General features: G+C 41.6%; 1 protein-coding gene and 1 long non-coding RNA gene across 25 annotated transcripts in view; one reads left to right on the forward strand and one right to left on the reverse strand.

The window, feature by feature from the left end:
- The window catches only part of ZMIZ1 (zinc finger MIZ-type containing 1), a 510,613-nt gene that overhangs the window by 423,641 nt on the left and 66,482 nt on the right, over nucleotides 1-20,490 (forward strand). For all 24 annotated transcript variants that reach the window (XM_075934736.1, XM_075934735.1, XM_075934734.1 and 21 more), the window contains one exon: nucleotides 19,753-19,897. In XM_075934736.1, coding sequence (XP_075790851.1) covers nucleotides 19,753-19,897 — 145 coding nt within the window. The remainder of the gene's footprint in view (nucleotides 1-19,752; nucleotides 19,898-20,490) is intronic.
- Nucleotides 1-20,490, reverse strand: part of LOC112544318 (uncharacterized) — a 119,552-nt gene that overhangs the window by 11,696 nt on the left and 87,366 nt on the right. The window contains exon 3 of the long non-coding RNA XR_012905554.1: nucleotides 8,213-8,269. This is a non-coding gene — a long non-coding RNA (uncharacterized LOC112544318). The remainder of the gene's footprint in view (nucleotides 1-8,212; nucleotides 8,270-20,490) is intronic.

A 20,490-nucleotide genomic window follows, 5' to 3' on the forward strand; every position in this document is an offset into this window, starting at 1 on the left:
GTCTGGTGTTTATAGAAAAGTATAATCAAAACTCGTGTCCAGACTGCAACTGTGCACCACAGGAGTCTGGATTTCCTGGAAAACACAACGGAATAAGTAAAAATATTTTCTCCTTCCTCTGAAGCTTCAAGTTTGGTCACTTTTCCTCTCTCATAATAATTTCTCATCTCTTTGCCTGAATACCTTACCCTTAACTTAGGCACGTATTCTCCATTTAAAAAGAGAGTTAGTGTTCTTGTGTAGTGACTGATCTTTGTTTCTTTTGTTTGTTCCTCATCTTGGTGCTCAAAGGGCCAATTATTTTCTTTTTAAAAAATCACTTCGTTTGCTGTCTGCTGTCAAGGAACCATCTAGTTAGTTAAGATCTCTAACTTAGAATGCTTATTTTATTTCATCGTGTCATCTCTGGTTTTATTGTCTGTAGACCTGGGGGTTACAGTGGATGAGAAGCTAGATATGAGTCAACAGTGTGCCCTTGTAGCCAAGAAAGCTAATGGCATATTAGGTTGAATTAAGAGGAGCATTGCCAGCAGATCCAGAGATGTCATCATTCCCCTTTATTCGGCTTTGGTGAGGCCGCATCTGGAGTATTGTGTCCAGTTCTGGGCTCCCCACTACAAAAAGGATGTGGACGCATTGGAGAGGGTCCAGCGGAGGGCAACCAAAATGATTAGGGGGCTGGAGCATATGACTTATGAGGAGAGGCTGAGGGACTTGGGTCTGTTTAGTCTGCAGAAGTGAAGAGTGAGGGGGGATTTGATAGCAGCCTTCAACTTCCTGAAGGGAGGTTCCAAAGAGGATGGAGAGAGGCTGTTCTCAGTAGTGACAGATGGCAGAACAAGGAGCAATGGTCTCAAGTTGTGGTGGGAGAGGTCCAGGTTGGATATTAGGAAAAACTATTTCACTAGGAGGGTGGTGAAGCACTGGAATGGGTTACCTAGGGAAGTAGTGGAGTCTCCATCCCTAGAGATGTTTAAGTCTCGGCTTGACAAAGTCCTGGCCGGGTTGATTTAGTTGGAATTGGTCCTGCCTAGAGCAGGGGGCTGGACTTTATGACCTTCTGAGGTCTCTTCCAGTTCTATGATTCTATGACCAAATAATTCTTTCAGTCTTCTCTTACACCAAGTTCTTTGTACTTTTTTACGCATTCATTTTATCTTATATGCAGTTCATCTTGGCTTAGCCATGTTGCATCCTTCTATCTTTTTTGATTCCTAGATTTTACCTAGTTGAATTTGCGCTACTGCCATTTTAATGCTTCTTTAAACATGTTCTACTTTTCTGTCTTAGTTTATTCCAGACTTTAATATCATGAGCTTATTCTGTATCTTTTGAAAGCTGTAAGCCCAGTCCTCTTGAGGTGCTGCCTTTTATGTATGCTTCAGTGAACTAGCCTTCTTCATTTTATATTGTTGATTGCTAGATTCTTTTTCTCAGCCTCTACTCTTTTTGAATATGCCTGACTACTTTCTAGGACTAAAACCAGAATAGCCTTTGATCTTTATTGGTGTTGATCAAAATGTGCAACTAAGACCATTCTACCATCGAAATCAAATGAAATTGGAGCGATGGCCACTTCAACCAGCTGATGACCTCGTTCCATGATTGTTCAAGATGTTACAAACAATTTAGTGAGGTCTGAGCACAGCCCTGAAAGGAGTTTGAATCTTTATTCCAGCTCTGATGTTGATTTAAGCAATATCCTTGTTTTGAAGGATGCTATGGTCAAATCTGCTAGTCATCAGGAACTAACACTGAAGTTCTAGTTTGAAGCATACTTACCCTCCAGCACAGTTCTCTTGCTTCTTTCCAAGGCCCCTTTGAAGAGCCCTCTCCTATATTCATGGCCAAGCTCTTGTTCTTTCCTAGCCCGCATGTCCGCTCTTCCCCAATGAGGGAGACAGTGTGGCTTCTATCAGCAGAAAGGTGCCCAAACACACTGTAGGCAGGAGCACCAAGCAGGTTTTTTCTCCCTGGTGCTGTGTACACTCTGGATTTCTCTTCATTCCGTCTTCGGAAAAATCTTCAGGTTGAACCTCTCTAACCTGGCACTCTCTGGTCTGGCAACATCAGTGGTTGGCATGATTTTAGTTATCCACATGTCCACTTATCATGGGTGTGGCCAAGTTTCCCGTGGTTCCATAAAATTTGTTTACAGCCACCTGTCCTGGCTCTCAGTGTTCGGTGCTGTTATTTAGCTCTAATGTATCCCTAAATGGCATCTAAGAGACTAGTAAGAAGTGGAAGTGTTGGTAATGCTGCTAGGTCCGGTAAATTCTCTGGTTCAACACCGGTCAGGTCCCAAGAGTGCTGGACTAGAGAGGTTCAACCTGTAATCCCTACAGCACATCCATTTAGCCATTTTGCTAAGGGATAATCTGGCAGCCTCAGTTTCTCCCTTTGTAAAATCAAGCTGACGCACGCTTTACAAATTAGGTGCAGCATAGCAAGCATTCATCGGGTGAATTATAGATGAAAAGTGCTTTATGTACATATGTATCTGTTGGACTACAAGCTCTTTGACAGAGAAGCACTGTATAGTCCTTTGTTTGAAAAGTACCTAATTTGGGACACTGCTGCAGCATAAATATTACACAAATAATGAACAAGAGATGCTGAGTGTTAGCAGAATTGAATACTTGCCTCTTAATCCTGATATCATTCCTAATTTGAAAGTAGTTCACATTGTTATGGATTTTAATATCAACTGCCCCAATTAAGATTCTGTTCCCACTATGATGAGTGATGTACAAAAGTTTAGGTGGGTGCTGTCCCTACATTGCTGAAGTGTTGATCATCTGAAAAAGGAGTTAGTCAGTCACCTTATTGGCCTCAGTATCTTCCATATCAATTATCTCTTGTTTACAAATCAGTCCTTCAATGTCGCACAGGAATCTGAAATCAAGATGTTCTTTCTGCTGCTTCTGTCATTCTTACTTTTGATTTTGCAGCTGGAACTTAGTCGATCATTTTGTTGCTAAAGCAGGAGCGAGCACAAAATTCATCTTGTTCTTCTGTGATGGTTTTGATTCTACACAGCTTTTGTCAGTGTAGTAACCCGGACTCAGGGCAAATAGATATGTTGTGCAAGGAGGTAATTTTCATACTAGTCTTCTAGCCACTGCAACTCTTAAACCACAGTGCCTGGACTATAATAGCAGTTTTTCTCATTTTATTTCTCAGTCTTTAGATGGCACACACGTGAACTTCAGCTGGTATCTGCATTAAGCCTATTCCACCCACATGGACTGCAGATGCATGTTCCTGATGCCCTCACCAAAAAGAATAAGAGGAGTAATTCTATTGGGCAACACTTGCCCTGGGTCAATCACGAGAGATTTGAAGCGGCTTCTCCCACTTTGTTTTGCACCTGTCTGCAGTATGCAGCTTCTAGGCATTATTCCAGACATTTGGGAGCACCACACTTCATGTTCCTGGGATAGGTGTGTTTTTGTTGTAAAAGATGAGCGCAGAATGTGGTCCGTGCCTTTAGGATCTCAATGGCTGCATTTTGGCGGATGTAATATTTACTACTAGCTGCTATTCCATGTGCAAGATGAATGTTTCAGTACAGGACGTTATCTCAACTAAGCCTAATCAGTTCTGCTTTTAAACTGTGGAGGGGAGAGAGTTAGATGGTGCCGGGGATTCCTGAGGCAGGGCCCACACCACCAGGTAGGAATGACTGTCCCTGCCCTTTCTAATGAGTTGTCAAAACAAAATGCAGACCTGAAAGTTGGGGGAAGTTCTTGAATTTCGTATTATTTTAACAGTTTTAGTTACACATTCTTTATTCACCTTTCACGTCCCACCATCCCTGTAGTATCTATTTTACTTTCTCATTCTCTGTTTTCCTCTCTGCTCTTTAGGGCTCTCCATTTCTTTCTGCGGTGTCACTCCTTTCAAAGCTGGCTCTAAGCCTTGGAAGCATTTTTCACTTCCTGACATCCTTTTATAAAACTCAGTTCTTCCAGGAAACTTTACATTAGACTCCTTGGAAATTCCTTATCCAAGCCATCTTCTTTTGAATTATTGTCCCATGTATTGTGTTTGTGTCACGTTCCAAAAAATAGGGACTAAGTCTTTGTATTTGCAAAGGGCTATGTATGGTCACAACCGCCCATAGACAGTGGATAACTTCACTGGAGTGCTATCTCAAAACACTTGTGAAAATCTGTATTTCTCCACTTTCACAGAACTCTTACCCTCCGCTCTCTTTCTCCAACCCCAGTTAAATCATTTTCCCATAACCTATATGACCTTCCCATTAAAGTTTTGACAAGATTACAGTTTTCTCCAATGCGTAGAATAGAAATGTCTTTTTGCACCATGATGTCCGACTGTATCTTCCATAGAAGGAACGACACTGTAGGCATTTTACAGAGGTCAGAGTTTGTCCTGCTACTGTATTAAGCCAATAGCAGAACTTCCACTGACTTCACTAAGAGCGGGATCAAATCCAGAATTGTGCTGATCAAGAAGAAACTGGAACTGTTATTCACAATCTTATGTTCTTGGATAGCATCCTCCAAATTGTCATGTAACACTCAGTATTCTGATGTTCCCTCTGCTTCCTTTTCTCCAGATGCCACGGAATTGTCTAACAGATTTAGTTTCTGTTCTGATAAAATGATTAATGATGAGAGCTGTTGATTTTTCCGCAGAATATGATATCAGAAAAGGTTTGTTTGTATTTAAAAAACAAACAACTAAAACAAACACACACACACATAGCAATCGCTCTGTAGAAATAACAGAACTGAAGCCTTAGGAAAATGCTTTTTTCCCTTCCCCTCGACTCTCCCTGCCCCATCCTGCCCACCCGATTTTGCTTCCAAAGATCAAAATCTACCCATGATAATAACTTGTAACTAGTAGTCTTGGATAAGCAAAACACCTTTTTCATTCTCTATGGGTATGTCTACACTAGCCCCCTAGTTCGAACTAGGGAGTCTAATGAAGGTGAACAAAATTGCCAATGAAGCACGGGATTAAAATATCCCGCGCTTGATTATCATATTCCCAGCCACTCGCCATTTTGGAAACTGATGAGCCCGAAGTAAGTGCCCGCGTCTACACTCAGACTCTTTCAAATTTCTGTGTTTTCCTAATCCTGATTCTGAAATATTCACAGGCATATGGGGGAAGATCCACGCTGCAGTTCAGTGCAAGACTGCCAAACTGTTTTACTGTGTGGCCTTCGTTCTGTGCTGTCTTGTATGTACTTGCTCTCTTATGCCACCACCCCCTTCCTTCATCTGCATCTCGCAGGCCCATTCACCCTTTCAGTGGTTGAGCTATTATGTCAATTAAAGGGGAGGGAGGGTTAACAGAACTGCCTGGGGAATTGATTCTCGCCCACCTTACTGAGAGGTCTATGTGCACAGCAGAACATGATATTATTGTATACAATATCCAGTTCAGATCCAACTCCGCAGCTTCCTAAGGAAGAGCTGGACTGGAAAATAAATAAATAACGGGACTTCTTTGCAGACTAGGGGGAGTGAATGGACTGGAGCTAAATTTGGAACACTAAAGCTTGGTCTCCAGATGCGTGCTGTGCTACACATACATAATATCCTTAGTCGGCTTTTCCACGTGAGACTGTTGAATCCAGTGCAGCTGTTATTTATAGATGGTCGGGGTAGTGATGGCAGCCTTTTAGCACTGTGCAGGACTGAAATTACAGTATTCTTCTGTAGTGATTCAGGGCTGGGTGCTCTCCACAAGAATTCAGATCGATGGCTCGTTTTGTAAATGTTCCAATTATGAGATGATTGCCGAATAGCCTTCCCCCCCCCCCTTTTTAATAACGGATATTGTAAAACATTAGAACAGGATGTGATTGTTGCTGGCTTCTTCTCTGGACGTGCATAGCAACATTTAATCACTTGGCCCTTGAATAAACTCATTCTTTTCTCTTCTGTTTCCCTATACAACATGTTATAACTCAGGAAAAACCAAATCAGTGTTCTACTGAAGACAAAGACCAACTTTTTCAAATCAGGCTGTCAGAAATTAGGCTCCCAAATCATAACTGTCTGATATTTCAAGGGGCTGAGTATCTGGAGCTTCCAATGATTTCACCCAGCTTTGTGCATGCTCAGTTAGTACCCCTGAAAATCCGGAAGTTTTTGGGTGCTTATTTTAGGGCCCAGATTTGAAAATATAGGCCAAAATAGAAATTATCAGTTTATTTTTAGGGCTATCAATTAATCACAGCCAACTCACACAATTAACTCAAAAATTAATTGTGATTTAAAAAATTAATAGTAATTTTAATTGCACAGTTAAACAATAGAATACCAATTAAATTTTGTTAAACATTTTGGATATTTTCCTACATTTTCAAATATATTAATTTTAGTCCCAATGCAAAATACAAAATGTACACTGCTCACTTTACATTATTATTTATAATTACAAGTATTTGCACTATAAAAATAATAAATGAAAGAAATAGTATTTTTCAATTCACCTCACCTTTGCAACTTACGAAATGTAGATTTTTTTTGTTATATAATTACATTAAAAACAAAATCTTTTAAAGCTTTAGATCCTACAAGTCCACTCAGTCCTACTCTTTGTTCAGCCACGTGCTAAGGCATACAAGTTTGTTTACCTTAATGGGAAATAATGCTGCCCACTTCTTATTTACAATATTACCAGAAAGTGAGAACAGTGTTCACATAGGACTTTTGTGGCCGGCATTGCAAGGTATTCATGTGCCAGATATGCTAAGTGCTCATATGACCCTTCATGCTTCAGCCACCATTCCAGAGGGCATGCTTCCATGTTAAAAAAAAATGTTAATTAAATTTGTGACTGAATTCCTTGGGGGCCCAAATCGACTGGTGGGGAGTGGGACTGACCCGGCCATATGCAGATTTCGGGGTGCTGCCCCTCTTCCCCCCCCCCCCAGGGATTCTATTGTGCCCCCCCACACACACACCCTCGAGTAGTTGTGAACTGGCTGACTGGTAGACACACTCATGCAGCCTGAGCACATTTACCAGCCAGGCAGTTCGAAACTACAAACTGATACATCTAGTAATAATAAAACTTACCTAATGTTATATGTCTGGTATTTTCTCAGTTTGTTTTTTATGTGTTTATATTTTTGAGCTGCAAAAAACAGTACTGAAAAAAAAAGGGTTCCAACTAAAGTAAAAAGTTTGGGAAACCCTGGTCTAACCAGCTTTCTGTCTGTCTTTTACTCCATTTATCCAATCCATATTCCTTAACTTGCTGGCAAGAATATTGTGGGTGACCGTATCAAAAGCTTTTCTAAGACTGGCACTGGGGGCTGTGGGAGGACCAGAAACAACTTATTTGAATATTCATCATTTGATTAATGAATATGCAAATATGCAAATGAATGTTACCAGTTCTCCAAAAGTTTGTGAATGGATTTACTGGTCCTCGCGTCAAAAAGCTTGGGAACCCCTGGTTTACAGTGCAAATATTTATAATAAAAAATATAAATGGCCTGATGAAATGCATGCTAGAATACACAAGGGCTGTGTCTAGACTGGCCAGTTTTTCTGGAAAATCAGCCGCTTTTCCGGAAAAACTTGCCAGCTGTCTACACTGGCCGCTTGAATTTCTGCAAAAGCACCGACTTCCTACTGTAAGAAATCAGTGCTTCTTGTGGAAATACTATGCTGCTCCCGTTCGGGCAAAAGTACCTTTTGCGAAAGCTTTTGCGCAAAAGGGCCAGTGTAGACAACTCACATTTGTTCTGCGCAAAAAAGCCCCGATGGCTAAAATGGCGATCGGGGCTTTTTTGCGCAAAAGCGCATCTAGATTGGCACGGACACTTTTCCGCAAAAAGTGCTTTCCGGAAAATCATGCCAGTCTAGACGTAGCCACGGAGTAACTACAACTGGGCTCAAAAAGGAATAAAAGAAGTTTATGGAGGATAGGTCCATCAACTGGTGTAAACTAATATGGTCAGGGGCATAACCCCTTGTTCTCAGTGTCCCTAAACCTCTGACTGCCAGAAGCTGGGACTGGACCACAGAGGACCGATTATGCTATAATTGCCCTGTTTGATTCATTCTCTCTGGCACTGGCCACTGTCAAAAACCAGATACTGAACTATATTGACCATTGGTCTGACCCAGCATGACCATTTTTATCCTAAGACTTGTACATAAGCAGTTCACCAATAGACATTTCCCACATATAGGAGGATGTAGATCTGACTCACCAGGCAAACAAATGTGAAGATTCTAATTTGGGGTGAAAGACTTGAAGTTCTTTTTAGCTAGAGAGGGAGAGAAAAAAAAAAGCTTTTATCCATATGCAAATACTGAGAGATTCTTGCCTTGGTGATTAATGATACTCTCATTTAGCCATTTTAGTTTCTATTCTTGCAGAGAGAAACTCCTGACTTTGGCTGATCTTTAGGTCCTCAGACAAAGTGTCTCAGTGGATATATGCCATTTTCTTCTTCTCTTCCTAGGTGGGTCCTATTTTAGTAATAAACAGAAGCGAATAGCTTTTCTTGTTTTTAAGGGCCAGAAGGAATTGGCAGTTATCAGTCAGTTGAGTCATATTTCTTCCATATATCTGTTACACATGTTCTGCATCACTCTTAGCTACCTTGCATTATTAGGATTATGATGAACTTCAAATGTTTTATAGTCTTCTACAGTTAGATGCTTTTATTTTTTAAAGTGAAAGACAAGGGGGAAGGTAGGATGTGGTGGTTAAATCAGGCGTTCACAGTGGATTGGGTGGACGGTCTTAGATCAGGCAGACCCATCTCTGTGTTCCCAAAAAACACCTCGATAGCTAACAGATTTCAAGACTGATTATTTTTAACAGTTTCAGTTTTAGTAATTAGTATTTTCTATAGCTGTATATTAATAAACTTGTTTACAGAGATGGTAAACGTGCAAAATTCAAGTTACAATGAGCTATAAGCAAAACTCAGCAGCTAAAATTCCTAAAATAGCTTTTTAGCCTTCTTGGCAGCATAGTGTTAACGTAGGAAATACATTTGTGCCATAAATTTTCGCTGCATGGTTTTCAAGTATTTTTCTCTCTCTTTGAAAGCATGTACAGATGTTTTATGGTTGTTGTATGAAAATGTTCCAGGGCCAGTACTGAAAATATGGGGTTAGAAAACTAACCTTGATGTGGATGGTGTGGTTTTTTTCCCTTCCACTGAGAGGAGGAACTGTGGTTTCCTAGGAATCTGGACTCATGGTTTCTCCTCTTGTTTCTGCCGCTGACAATGTGACCTTCAGGAATTCCCCTCTTCTATCTATGATGTAGTTTCTCCATCTTTAAAATTTAATCACCCAGTGTTTGTTGGATGGCTTATTTACTTTTTTTTCTAAGGCACTACTTATTTCATAACTGAAATATTACAGATTTTAAGTAAAATTATTATTCTGGAAAAACAGAAGACAAGCAAGAATTCAAACCAAATTTAAAGTTCGCTCAAATGCAAAATCTTTGTTTTGAATAGCTATGTATCATAGCGTGACGGAGCATAGGTTCACCATATGCTGAACAATAAGTATCTAAACTTCCTTTCCTGACACTTGTTAGCATAAACAGAAATGTTTCTTATGTAGCTCAGAAGCTGTTTTTGTGGTACTTGGCTAGCTCAGAGGATTGCTAAAGAGAAACACCTTTAGGTCACTGGTTTGAACCTAGCTAGGTTTCTTAAGTGAGCGAAAGTAATTTCCAGACCATAGTGGCAAGTAGAAGGAAAAGGTCTTTAATCAACGAATTGAGTTATTTGGGACCACAGACTTGCCCCCCTTCTTCAGTTCCCCAGAACCTGCCACCTTTTCAAGAAGAGAGAGAACACTGAACAATTTTGCTGTATTCCAAAAGCATGACTGAACAGGACCATCAGACGTCAATCTATGTTTGGCATGTGACAGTTAAATATTGATTTAAAATTAATTTAACATTCTTATAGATAACTATAAGGACATAAGAACAGCTATACTAGGTCAGACCAAAGGTCCATCCAGCCTGGTATCCTGTCTTCTGACAGTGGCCAATGGTAGGTGCCCCAGAGGGAATGAATAAAACAGGTAACCATCAAGTGATCCCTCTCCTGTGGCCCATTCCTACCCATCCTAGCTAATAGCAATTGATGGACCTATCCTCCATGAATTTATCTAGTTCTTTTTTGAACCCTGTTAAAAGTCCTGTTCTTCACAATATCATCTGGCAAGGAGTTCCACAGGGTGACTCTGCATTGCGTGAAGAAATACTTTCTTTTGTTTGTTTTAAACCTGCTACATGTTCATTTCATTTGGTGACACCCCCTTGCTCTTGTGTTATGGGAGCAAGTAAATAATTTTCCTTATCTATTTTCTCCACACCAGGCATGATTTAATAGACCTCTATCATACCGTCCCTTAGGCTAGGTCTAGACTACACTCTTTGATCGGAAAAAGCTTTTTCTTTCGGCAGAGCCCTTATTCTTTCCGCAAAAAAAGCGGAAGATCAAACACGTTTCCTGGACGCAGCAGAGTTTTTCCAGGATACCGACCACCAATCTAGACGTACCCCGTGTCTCCTCTCATCTTAGCTGAAAAGTCCCAGTTTTATTAAACTCTCCTCATATGGCACCCCTTCTAAGCCCTAATCATTTTGTTGCCCTTTTCTGAACTTTTTCCAATGCCAAGATACCGTTTTTGAAATGAGGTGACCAAGTCTGCACACAGTATTCAAGAGGTGGGCATACTATGATTTTATAGAGAGGCAATAAGCTATCTCTATCCCTTTTTTAATTATTCCCAATATGCTGTTTCTTTTTTGGCTGCTGCTGCTCATTGAGTGGATTTTCCAAAGAACTATCCACAGTGACTCCAAGATCTCCCTCTTGAATGGTAATTTAGTCCCCGTCATTTTGGACATATAGTTGGGATTATGTTTTCCAATGTGCAATATTTTGCATTTATCGGCATTAAAATTTGTCTGCCATTTTGTTGCCCAGTCACCTTGTTTTGTGAGATCCTGTTGAAGCTCTTCACAGTCTGCTTTGGACTTAATTATCTTGAGCAGTTTAATGTCATCTGCAAATTTTGCCATCTCACTGTTTATCCCATTCTCCACATTATTTATGAATATGTTGAATAGGGTTGGTTCTAGTACAGACCTCTGTGGGATACTGCTAGTAACCTCTCTCCGTTCTGAAAACTGACCATTTATTCCTGTCCTATGTTTCCGATCTTTAAATTAATTATTTATCCATGAGAGGACCTTCCGTCTTGTATGTGACAGTATCTTCAGAATCCTCTTTGTCCTTTGTGAGGATAGAAATGAAATAAATAGCCAGCACAATATTCTTTCTCCCCCAGTGCCACAAATAATCTGTCAGGGTGATTTGTCAAAAGGACTGTTGCAGACTCTGCTTGTGTAGAAGACTGTACAGCATCCCCTAAAAAGTCTAAAAATCCTGCATCCAGAACATGTGGAATTGCCTTTAAAAACTACATTTCATGTATTGGTGTTGATCTATGAAAGGTGCTGGATTCTCTTGCTCCCACCACAAAAGCCCTAGCATCTTAATCCATTTCTTGCTTAGATTAAAAAAACAAAACAAACTGGGGGTAGTGCTCAACAGATATTCCTTCACAATTTTCATTGCATGGAGCAAAAAATACGAGTCTGCCAAGCTGCCTATTGAACTATCTGCCGCAGCTTAACTGCAGCAAGAAAACAGTAATCCTATTGTGCTCCCACAGCAGTCTCCTGGGAAGCAGAAGGCATTGAAATTACTGAGCAGTTGTCTTGTCCCTTCCTCACCTGCCTTTGTAGCTGTAAATATAGTGTCTGCCTATAAATAACAGTTTGCTGCACCTTTAAGCACGTTCCTTAACAAGAGGAGGTGATTTACTGAAGTGATAAGCTGTAACTAATACTAGGGTATCATAATAGGTAAATAGATTAGCACAGTGCTTCCCTGTATTTTGCTTTCTAGGGAGTCCACAGCCTCATTCATTCATTGTAGATGCTCACTACAGCACTTTGCAATACATCCAGTTAAATCAGTTCCAGGATTGCAGCTATTAATGGTTGTGTGTATAAAGCTAATGAAATGCATTATTGAATCTATCGGGTAACATTGATTGTTTAGGATCTCTGCCTTTCTCCTGCAACACCTCTCCCCAATAAAAGGATTGTCATGAGTAGAGTCCATGATCAGGTATTTTGAAAGGCATCATCATTTTGGTTTTGGGGGAATTGAAAGATCAGAAGTGTGATTGGATCGTTTGCAGCCAGGTGTATAAAAACTGAATATGTAGTCTAGGCTTCGTCCATGGATTCCCCGGCTTGGTACTTTTATGTTCTTAAGAATCTGGCTTTTTCTGGAGCCTGGATCTTTAATTAGCCTAATCATTATTTTTTGTTCTGCCCCTCATGGCAGGTGATGATGTATACGTCTGTGTAACAGGTGATTGCTCTGGGCTGAGCCAGGACCGCCAAACTCATTCGTCTAATCAAATTGCACAGGTCTTTTGACCTTTGATCGCTGATATGGAGGCATGAATTTTACCCAGGAGCCCTTCCTGTTGTGCTAGTCCTCAAATAATTTCTCTGTCCTTTCCAAACAAGCTGCTTCCTTTTTCCATTTCTCCTGCACCACCTAGTGACTGGTTAGGCATGGGATGGTCTTGTATAATGAATTCCCTTTTTTGGTCAAGCCAGCACATACATAGCACTTGCAATGATTGTACTACATCCTGGGGTCCACATTGCACCTTCTAAGATCAAAGCTATCAGTATTTTATTAAAATACTTTTGAAAAACATGTTTTTAATTTCAAGACAATGATTGATCACTTATCATTATGAAGTACTTTGATCAAACACACTGCAGCAGGTTTGGTGGAAAGTGTTACAGTGTGTGGGCAACACATCAGTATAATGGGGACCTTACAAGATAAAGAGCAAATCTAAGGAGTGTTGCCAACTCTCAAGCTTTTTTTTATCGTAAGCCTTCAGATATTTTGTTTTTTTCTTTAAAGCCCCAGACTCTATACCAAGGGTGGACAAAATATGGCCCACAGTTTTGATCCAGGCTGCCAAGCCACCAGATCTGGCCTATGGCCTTGGCTGCTTTGTCCCCACATGCCATTCTAAGCAATCAGCTGTGTGGGCCATGTGCCTCTCAGTGCTGCCGTGAGTGGAGAAGAAGAGGCTTTGAACGCTGCCCCACCCCCAGCATAATCTCTCAGCTCCTATTGGCTGGAAACGGACCATTGGGAACTGCCTTTTTGCAGTGCTTAAAGTACTCCTCACCCCAGGTCTCGCAACGCTCCAAGCAGCACATGGTCCCCAGTGCTCTGAGCAGCATGAGGGGTCGTGAAAGGCAAGGAGCCTGTGTGAGGGGCCTGCTGGTGGCTAGGAGCTGCTTAGGTAAGCATCTCCCAGCCAGAGCCTGCCTCTGGCACTCTAGCCCCTCCTTCTGCACTCCTATCCCACATAACCCAAACTCTGCTCCCCTTCCTGCACCCATTCCCCACTTAACCCAAATCCTCTATACCCCTGCTCCTCACCCAAACTGCCTCCCAGACCCCACAGCCCCTCTTGCATGCTAGTTCCTTACCCCGAGTCCCCTTGTGTGGCCTTGACCCCTTATCAATTCTTGGAGTGGCCCCTCATCAAACATTATTGCCCATCCCTGCTCCAGACTCAAGTGATTACACAAAAATCTCAGTGTTTTAATAAGTTTGTAGCCCAAATGGCTGGAGAGAGAGAGAAGCTTGAAAATATTGTTCAAGTGTCTCCTAAAAGTCAGAAGGAAATTGAAAAGAACACAATATGAGTGTGTGTGTGTGTATTTATTTAATATTTTTAAATCATTCTGCATCCTTTTTAGAAGCTTGACTCATTTAAATATGAGGACTTGGTAATACTGGATCTTAAACATGCTGTACATTATTATATAATGAAAGTGACAGGATGTGATTTTGGAGTTGAGAGGATATCGATCAAACTCTCCTTAACTATGCACATGAGATGACATCACTTGACACTAAATGTGTAAACCCCTCGGAAGAAAGAAAGACAGTTGGGCTAGATTGCAGGAGCTGACACACTGAAATTACCTTTCCTAACTTTCAAATATGTACTTTTCTCACTTTTTCAATAACTCCTTGGTTGTTTGTCAGTGAAACCACTCCCTTCCCCCCCCCCTCCTTTTTTTTAACTGATTCTATTTTTACAAACACACAGACATGTGGCACTGGGGTTTGGTATTGGTTTCTTCATGGGATCCAATTTAGCAAGCTCACATTAATTTGTTTTAACAAAAATACTGAAATCCTTAAAATAAAATAATCGTGTGATGAATGACACCGGTTTTACAAAAGAAAAATAGGTCAAATATTGTGCCAATCAAGTGTGAAGCAAAAGAAATGGGGAATACACTAAAATTGTCAGCCAGTCGTTAACTTCTTTGGTACAAACTGGCAAAGCCTCTGTGACTATTGGGGGGGGAATAACAATTCTATATACTTGATATCTGGGTTGGGGAGAGAGGTATGGAGGAACAAAGAATTTCTTTTCTATCCTTGCAAAAGTTGACTTATTTACACAAGCAGGCTGCATTTATTATATTCAAGGGGCATTGTGACAGTGCGGCACAGGAACACAATTTAATTGCAGCAGAAAGAGGCTGTGAGAGACGCTGCGGATGGTCCATCTGCAAAGTCTGCTCTTGTATTACAAGGAGGAGGGGTTAGAGGGTGGGGGGAGTGAAAAAGCAGCTGCTGTCTGTTCTCTGAGAGGGAGAGGCTGACTGTTGGCACCATCTGTAGCTGTCCTTTGTGCTTGCTGCTTTATCTGTTCATTATAGTGATACTGAATTTCTCGTGCTTCGCGTTTAAATGAGTTGAGATGTGCCTAATACAGTCAGCATAAAAAGCAGAACCGAAGTACACTAAAGATGAATAGTGTAATCTGTAAATTCATATTCGGCTTCCTTGAATAGACACAGGAAGTAATGCTCTTCAGAACCCAGCTGTAGCAGTGGCTTGTGTAGCACATTTCATCTCACCATGTTAAGTGCAAACCAGTATGGGGGCTGGTGGAGGGTTGCAGCATTTCAGACAGGCAATAGCAGAAATACTGAGGGCATAGCTATGCTGCAGTATAAGCTCAGGATTTGAACTCAGGCTCAAGCCCCTTCAGTTTGCACACAAATTGCACTAACCCAGTGCTCAGACCCCTGTTTGAAGGACCCAGTGGTGTTGGAGGGACTTACCTGGGTTCAAGACCAAGTGTTTTGTAGACATAAGCCTACGGGACTCACAATCTGGAAGTTCATCAAAGGAATTGCATCAGCTGACTGACTTTGTTGTCTGGACAGTAAAGTTTAGTGGGCACTCAGGTTTTCCCACACTGCACCACGAACACAGAGCTAGAGCAGACATATTTTGGGGGTGTTAGGGAATCTGGATACAGGTTATTAGACTCAGACCTGCATAAAACAGTGTAGGTCCTGCAGTCTCAGGTTGGGACCCAAGGGCTCTGCAATTTTTAACCTCAGTTTACAAATGAATGTAGATGCCCAAGTCCTTGGTTGGGGTGGGCAATAATTTTTACTGGGGGACCATTCCAAGAATTTGGTAAGTGGTCAAGGGCTGCACTCCTCCATGATATTAATGAAGGCGGTATGGGGTCTGGGATGGAGGTTGGGTGCAGAAGGGAGCTTGGGGTAGGGTTTTGGGGCACAGGGGAGGTGTGGGGTCTGGGACAGCGTTTGGGTGAAGGAGGGGATTTGGGTGTGGGAGGGGGATGCAGGATCTGGGATGGGGTACAGGTATGGGTGCAGGAGTGGATTCTGGGTCTGGGAGAGGGTTGTGACCTAGGGCAGGGGATTGGGCTGCAGGATCTGGGATGGGGTACAGGTATGGGTGCAGGAGTGGATTCTGGGTCTGGGAGAGGGTTGTGACCTAGGGCAGGGGATTGGGCTGCAGGATCTGGGAGGGAGGTTGTGTTCCATGGGGTAGCGGTGCGGGGGAGGAGAGGGTTTGGCTTACATGGGGTACAGTTATAGGAGTTGTGGGGAGGTTGGGGATGGGGAGCCAGAGGCAGGCTCTGGCCAGGAGGCACTAACTTAAGCAGCTCCTGGCCAGCAGCCCAGCAGGTCCCTCAAGCAGGCTCCCTGCCTGCCCTACCCCTGCACGGCGCTCATGTGCTGCTCTGAGCGCTGCAGGCTCCTGGTGGGAGTACTTCACATGCTGCCTGCCCGGCAAACAGGCAGCGCCTATTGGCTAGAAACCAGCCAATGGGAGCTGTCTCTCCCGCCCTCTTTCGCCATCCCCACCCCCCAGCTCCTGGTGGCACTCTCAGAGGCACAGCTGTGAGCGCTGAGTGGCATGAGGGGGTGGGGCAGACAGAGAGCCTGCCCAAAGCTCCCGCTGGGCCATGGGCTGAATCCAGCAGGTTGGCAGGGTGGGTTTTGCCCATCCCTGTCGTACGTTAAGAGACTCAGTTCTGCTAATTAGTTCTGTTACCCAGGGCTTACATTGTAGTGGTGGCACATCCAGGGGGGCTTTCTCCACAGCTTGGGTGGAGAGAGCAGCGACTGACATGTTTTGAGACAGTCCTGAACCAGTCTGTTTTCATTCAGTGCACAAACACATTATTATTATACATGGTACATGACTGGGAAATGTCCCAGGAGAGAAGAGGTTAAACCTCTCAGTAATGAGCAGGGAGATGGGGATTGAGTACATTTCTTATGTTATACCTTCAAATTCTCACTTTCCAAAAATGTGAGTCATCTCCTGATAATTTGTAGCATGTAACTGTCTGCCTTATCTGGAAAGCCTCACCATGCTCTGACATTTACATTTCACCTTTACAAATGTGTGCATTTGATATTAGTAATAATAATAACTCATTAATAGCCTACCTTCCTCCCTGCTCCATGCGAAGTTATCTCATTTCCATTGCAAATTATTTTGCCGGGAGTTAACTCTGCTTCTTTCAAAGCAGGTACAAGCTTTTGTTTGCAGATTCATGTCCTCAAATCCATTAGGCGGCTGCTTTTTATCTTTATTTGTCAAGCGCTTATATGTGTGCACTAGGAACAGCTCCCTCCTCACATCAAAGCCACGTTTAAGATGGACGGTTTCCATTCGACACCATAGTAATTACACTCAGCTGTGGAAGTGCTCAGCAGCCGCTATTATTCTGACATGGCTGCATTTACAGCTCGGCAGAACACTTTGTTCATTTTTCTCAGAACTCAAGTAGCCATAGTGTGCATGAGGAAACTATGTTAGGCAGTGATTTTTATCTCCAGGCAGCATGAAAAGGCGGGGCGGGGGGACCCTTTGTCACTGGTACATAAATAATGACATGCCAGGGATAAAAGGTGAGTATAATTTGATCAAATGCTTGTTGACAGATTCCTTGGCTAATAGAGAAGTAGCTTAGAACGACACTCGTTGCTAGACCGTTTCGGCACGGGGCTTAACGAGAATGCTTTCTGTAGGCTAGATACGATGCTAACAATTTCAGAGTAACCATATTTAGTTATATTAAAGGAACAGTAACCCCTTCTTGTCACAGAAAGTGTCTCTAAATAACCCTTCGCACCATCATTTACTTTGCATGTGCTAACTACAGTGAAATTACTACATCCTCAACATCCTGATGTGTGTTTACTTTGTTTTAATAGTATTGCGTTTATTAAATATTTCTCAGGTTTGGCCAGTTGATTTTTTTAAACATTTCTGGTGCTTTTATATAGAGGCATATTTTTGTGTTCCTGTCAAAATTACAGATTAACTCAGCTACCCCTCTGAGACTCTTCACAGTGTAACTTTCCATTTGCATCCTTTAAAACTGGTCAGTTGCACCAGTGTTTCTCAACCGGTGGTACGAGTACCCTTGGAGTACTTGAGAGAAGTCGGGAAGGGGGGTGGAAGGGTACATCAACACAACTGACATTTGGAGAAAACTGAATTTTTGTTTTATAGCACTTTATCATTTTTGTACTTTCTACACCCAAAAATTTCATAGCCTGCCCTGCTACGATTAAGTTGTTTAAACAAATGTGCTGCAATGGTAGAAAACAATTCTGTGTGTCTGAAAACTGTAGGTCCTGGAGGTACTTTTTTTTTTTTTTAAACGGGATACTTTATAAAAAATAAAAGGTGGAGAAACACTGAGTTACACCACTCTATGATTATGTAATGGAAGAAGGTAGGGTCCCCTTTAAAGAATGGGTAATTACAGTATCATGCCATTACAAAAAGCATACAAGTGAAGCTAATCCTCCATGTTTTAGCCTTCTCCTCACCTGTGCCTTTTACATTGGCCATCCTGACATAATGTTATAGCCTCATCTACTTTTGTCCATTTATACAGCATATTTGCTATAGACAAGCCTTCTGGTTTTTGCCCACTAGCACAAATTGTTAGGGAACACAACACTTTAGGGAAACTTCTACATTTAAAAACCTTTTAATTGACATTCAAGACTAGGTTTTGGCTTGCTTGGTTTTTTTTTTTATCAGCATGAAGATTTGTAAAACTCTTTTAAGGAAGAAGAAAAAGAAGACCCTCCTATTTGAAAAAGTTATTTGTATCAACCACATAATTTTGCATGTAGTCTGAATTATATCTTTTTGGAACGTCTTGCTTACCACTTAGCACCAAAGAGCTGTAATTACATTTCACAACAGTTATCACATTGGAATTTAAAAGCCAGCTCCTTGGTTTAATCAAATTTCTGTGAAGACATATTGGATAAAATCCTGCTTCCTTGCAATCAATGAAGCGGAGATTGTGTCCACTTGCATTTCTAAAGGCCCTCTTTATCTGAATGTGTGTGATTTTTGTAACCTAGGCCAGAATTTTTACATATGGGTAGCTAAATAAGAATCATAATTTTCAAATATGGTATCCCATCCCTTTATTTCTGTGGCAGTTGCAGATGTTTAGAGCCTCTGAAAGTCAGGCCTAAGATGCCTTAAGTCCCAATTTATCAAAGTGTGTAAATGTGTGCCCATCTGGGAGTCTATGAGTAGTCCCATTGATCAAAAGATTATTCACATACTTGAAGTTTGGCATATGATTAGGTGTTTTTCAGGATTAGGTCCCAAATAAGGATTCAGGTGTCTTAACTTCAAGCACACAAATTTGAATACTGTAGACATTTTGTTTTGTAAACTCATTCACATTTGGAGGAGATAATCCAGTGTTGCAAACTAAATCCAGTGCCTGATTATTCTTTTGTAATCTGTCTTCTGCAATAAAATTTCCTGCAAAGAAATTGCATTATTGTCTATTATGTGGAATGGTACTATTTTAACTATGTAAGGAGGCAAAGAAAAATCATCACAATAAATCATATATATGACAGGCTAAATTAAGAAATGCTTTTTGTACAGATTATGAAGATTATCTATAATAAACTGAACCTCAAATAGAATAATTAGCAGAACTAAAACTATCATTCACTGCTGATTAATGTTAGAAATGGAGGGGGATGTGGGAGATGGTAGGGAAAAAAACTTTTCTTGCTCCCCTCTCTTCTTATCTACCAATGATATCATCCCTGTTTCTTCCCATAGTTTTGCCCCATTCAGTGTGACGACATATTCTTTATATGATGGTCGTGGTTCATGAGACAAGTTTTCAGAACTGGACTGTGCCCATTCAATTAGTGACTAATGTGGTTAAAAGTCCTGCAAATTAACACAGCTGCACTCTTCATTGAGTTGTACACCTTCATTTTGTTCTGTTTGCACAGCGCTGCTTTCATCGTGGTGTGAGGAGCTGGGACGGCTCTTGCTGCTTCGTCACCAGAAAAGCCGGCAGAACGATCCTCCCGGGAAGCTACCCATGCAACCCCCCATGAACTCTATGAGCTCCATGAAACCCACGCTTTCTCACAGGTGAGTCACACAAGTCTGCTCTTATGGGAGTAGATGCATATACAAATTCATTACAACAAGAAACCTATTCACTGAAATGCTTCTTACTGCCCTGACAAATTGGAAGGAACTGGTTGAGGATTTGAAAGTGGAAGGCAGCTTGGGTGAATGTGATTGCGAGATGGTAGAGTTCATGAGTCTCAGGACTGGTAGGAGGGATGACAGCAAAATAAAGATAATGGCTTTCAAGAAGGCAGACTTGAGCTAGTTCAGGAAGTCGGTAGGTAAGATCCCATGGGATGCAAGTGTAATAGGAAAAATAGTCTGAGAGAATTGGCTGCTTTTCAAAGAAACATTATTGAGGGCACAAGTGCAAACTATCCCATTGCATAGGAAAAATAGGAAGTATGGCCAGAGGTCACCCTGTCTTAACCAGGAGATCTTCAGTCATTTGCAACTCAAAGAAGAGTCCTACAAAAAAGTGGGAAGTAGGTCTGATTTCAATGGATGAATGCAAACAAAGAACACAGGCATATACGGACAAACTTAGAAAGGCGGAGACAGCAAACAAGATTGAAGTAGCAAGAGATATAAAGAATAACAAGAAAATATTC

The sequence above is a fragment of the Pelodiscus sinensis genome, chromosome 8, assembly GCF_049634645.1.
Source record: "Pelodiscus sinensis isolate JC-2024 chromosome 8, ASM4963464v1, whole genome shotgun sequence".
NCBI lineage: Eukaryota > Metazoa > Chordata > Testudines > Trionychidae > Pelodiscus > Pelodiscus sinensis.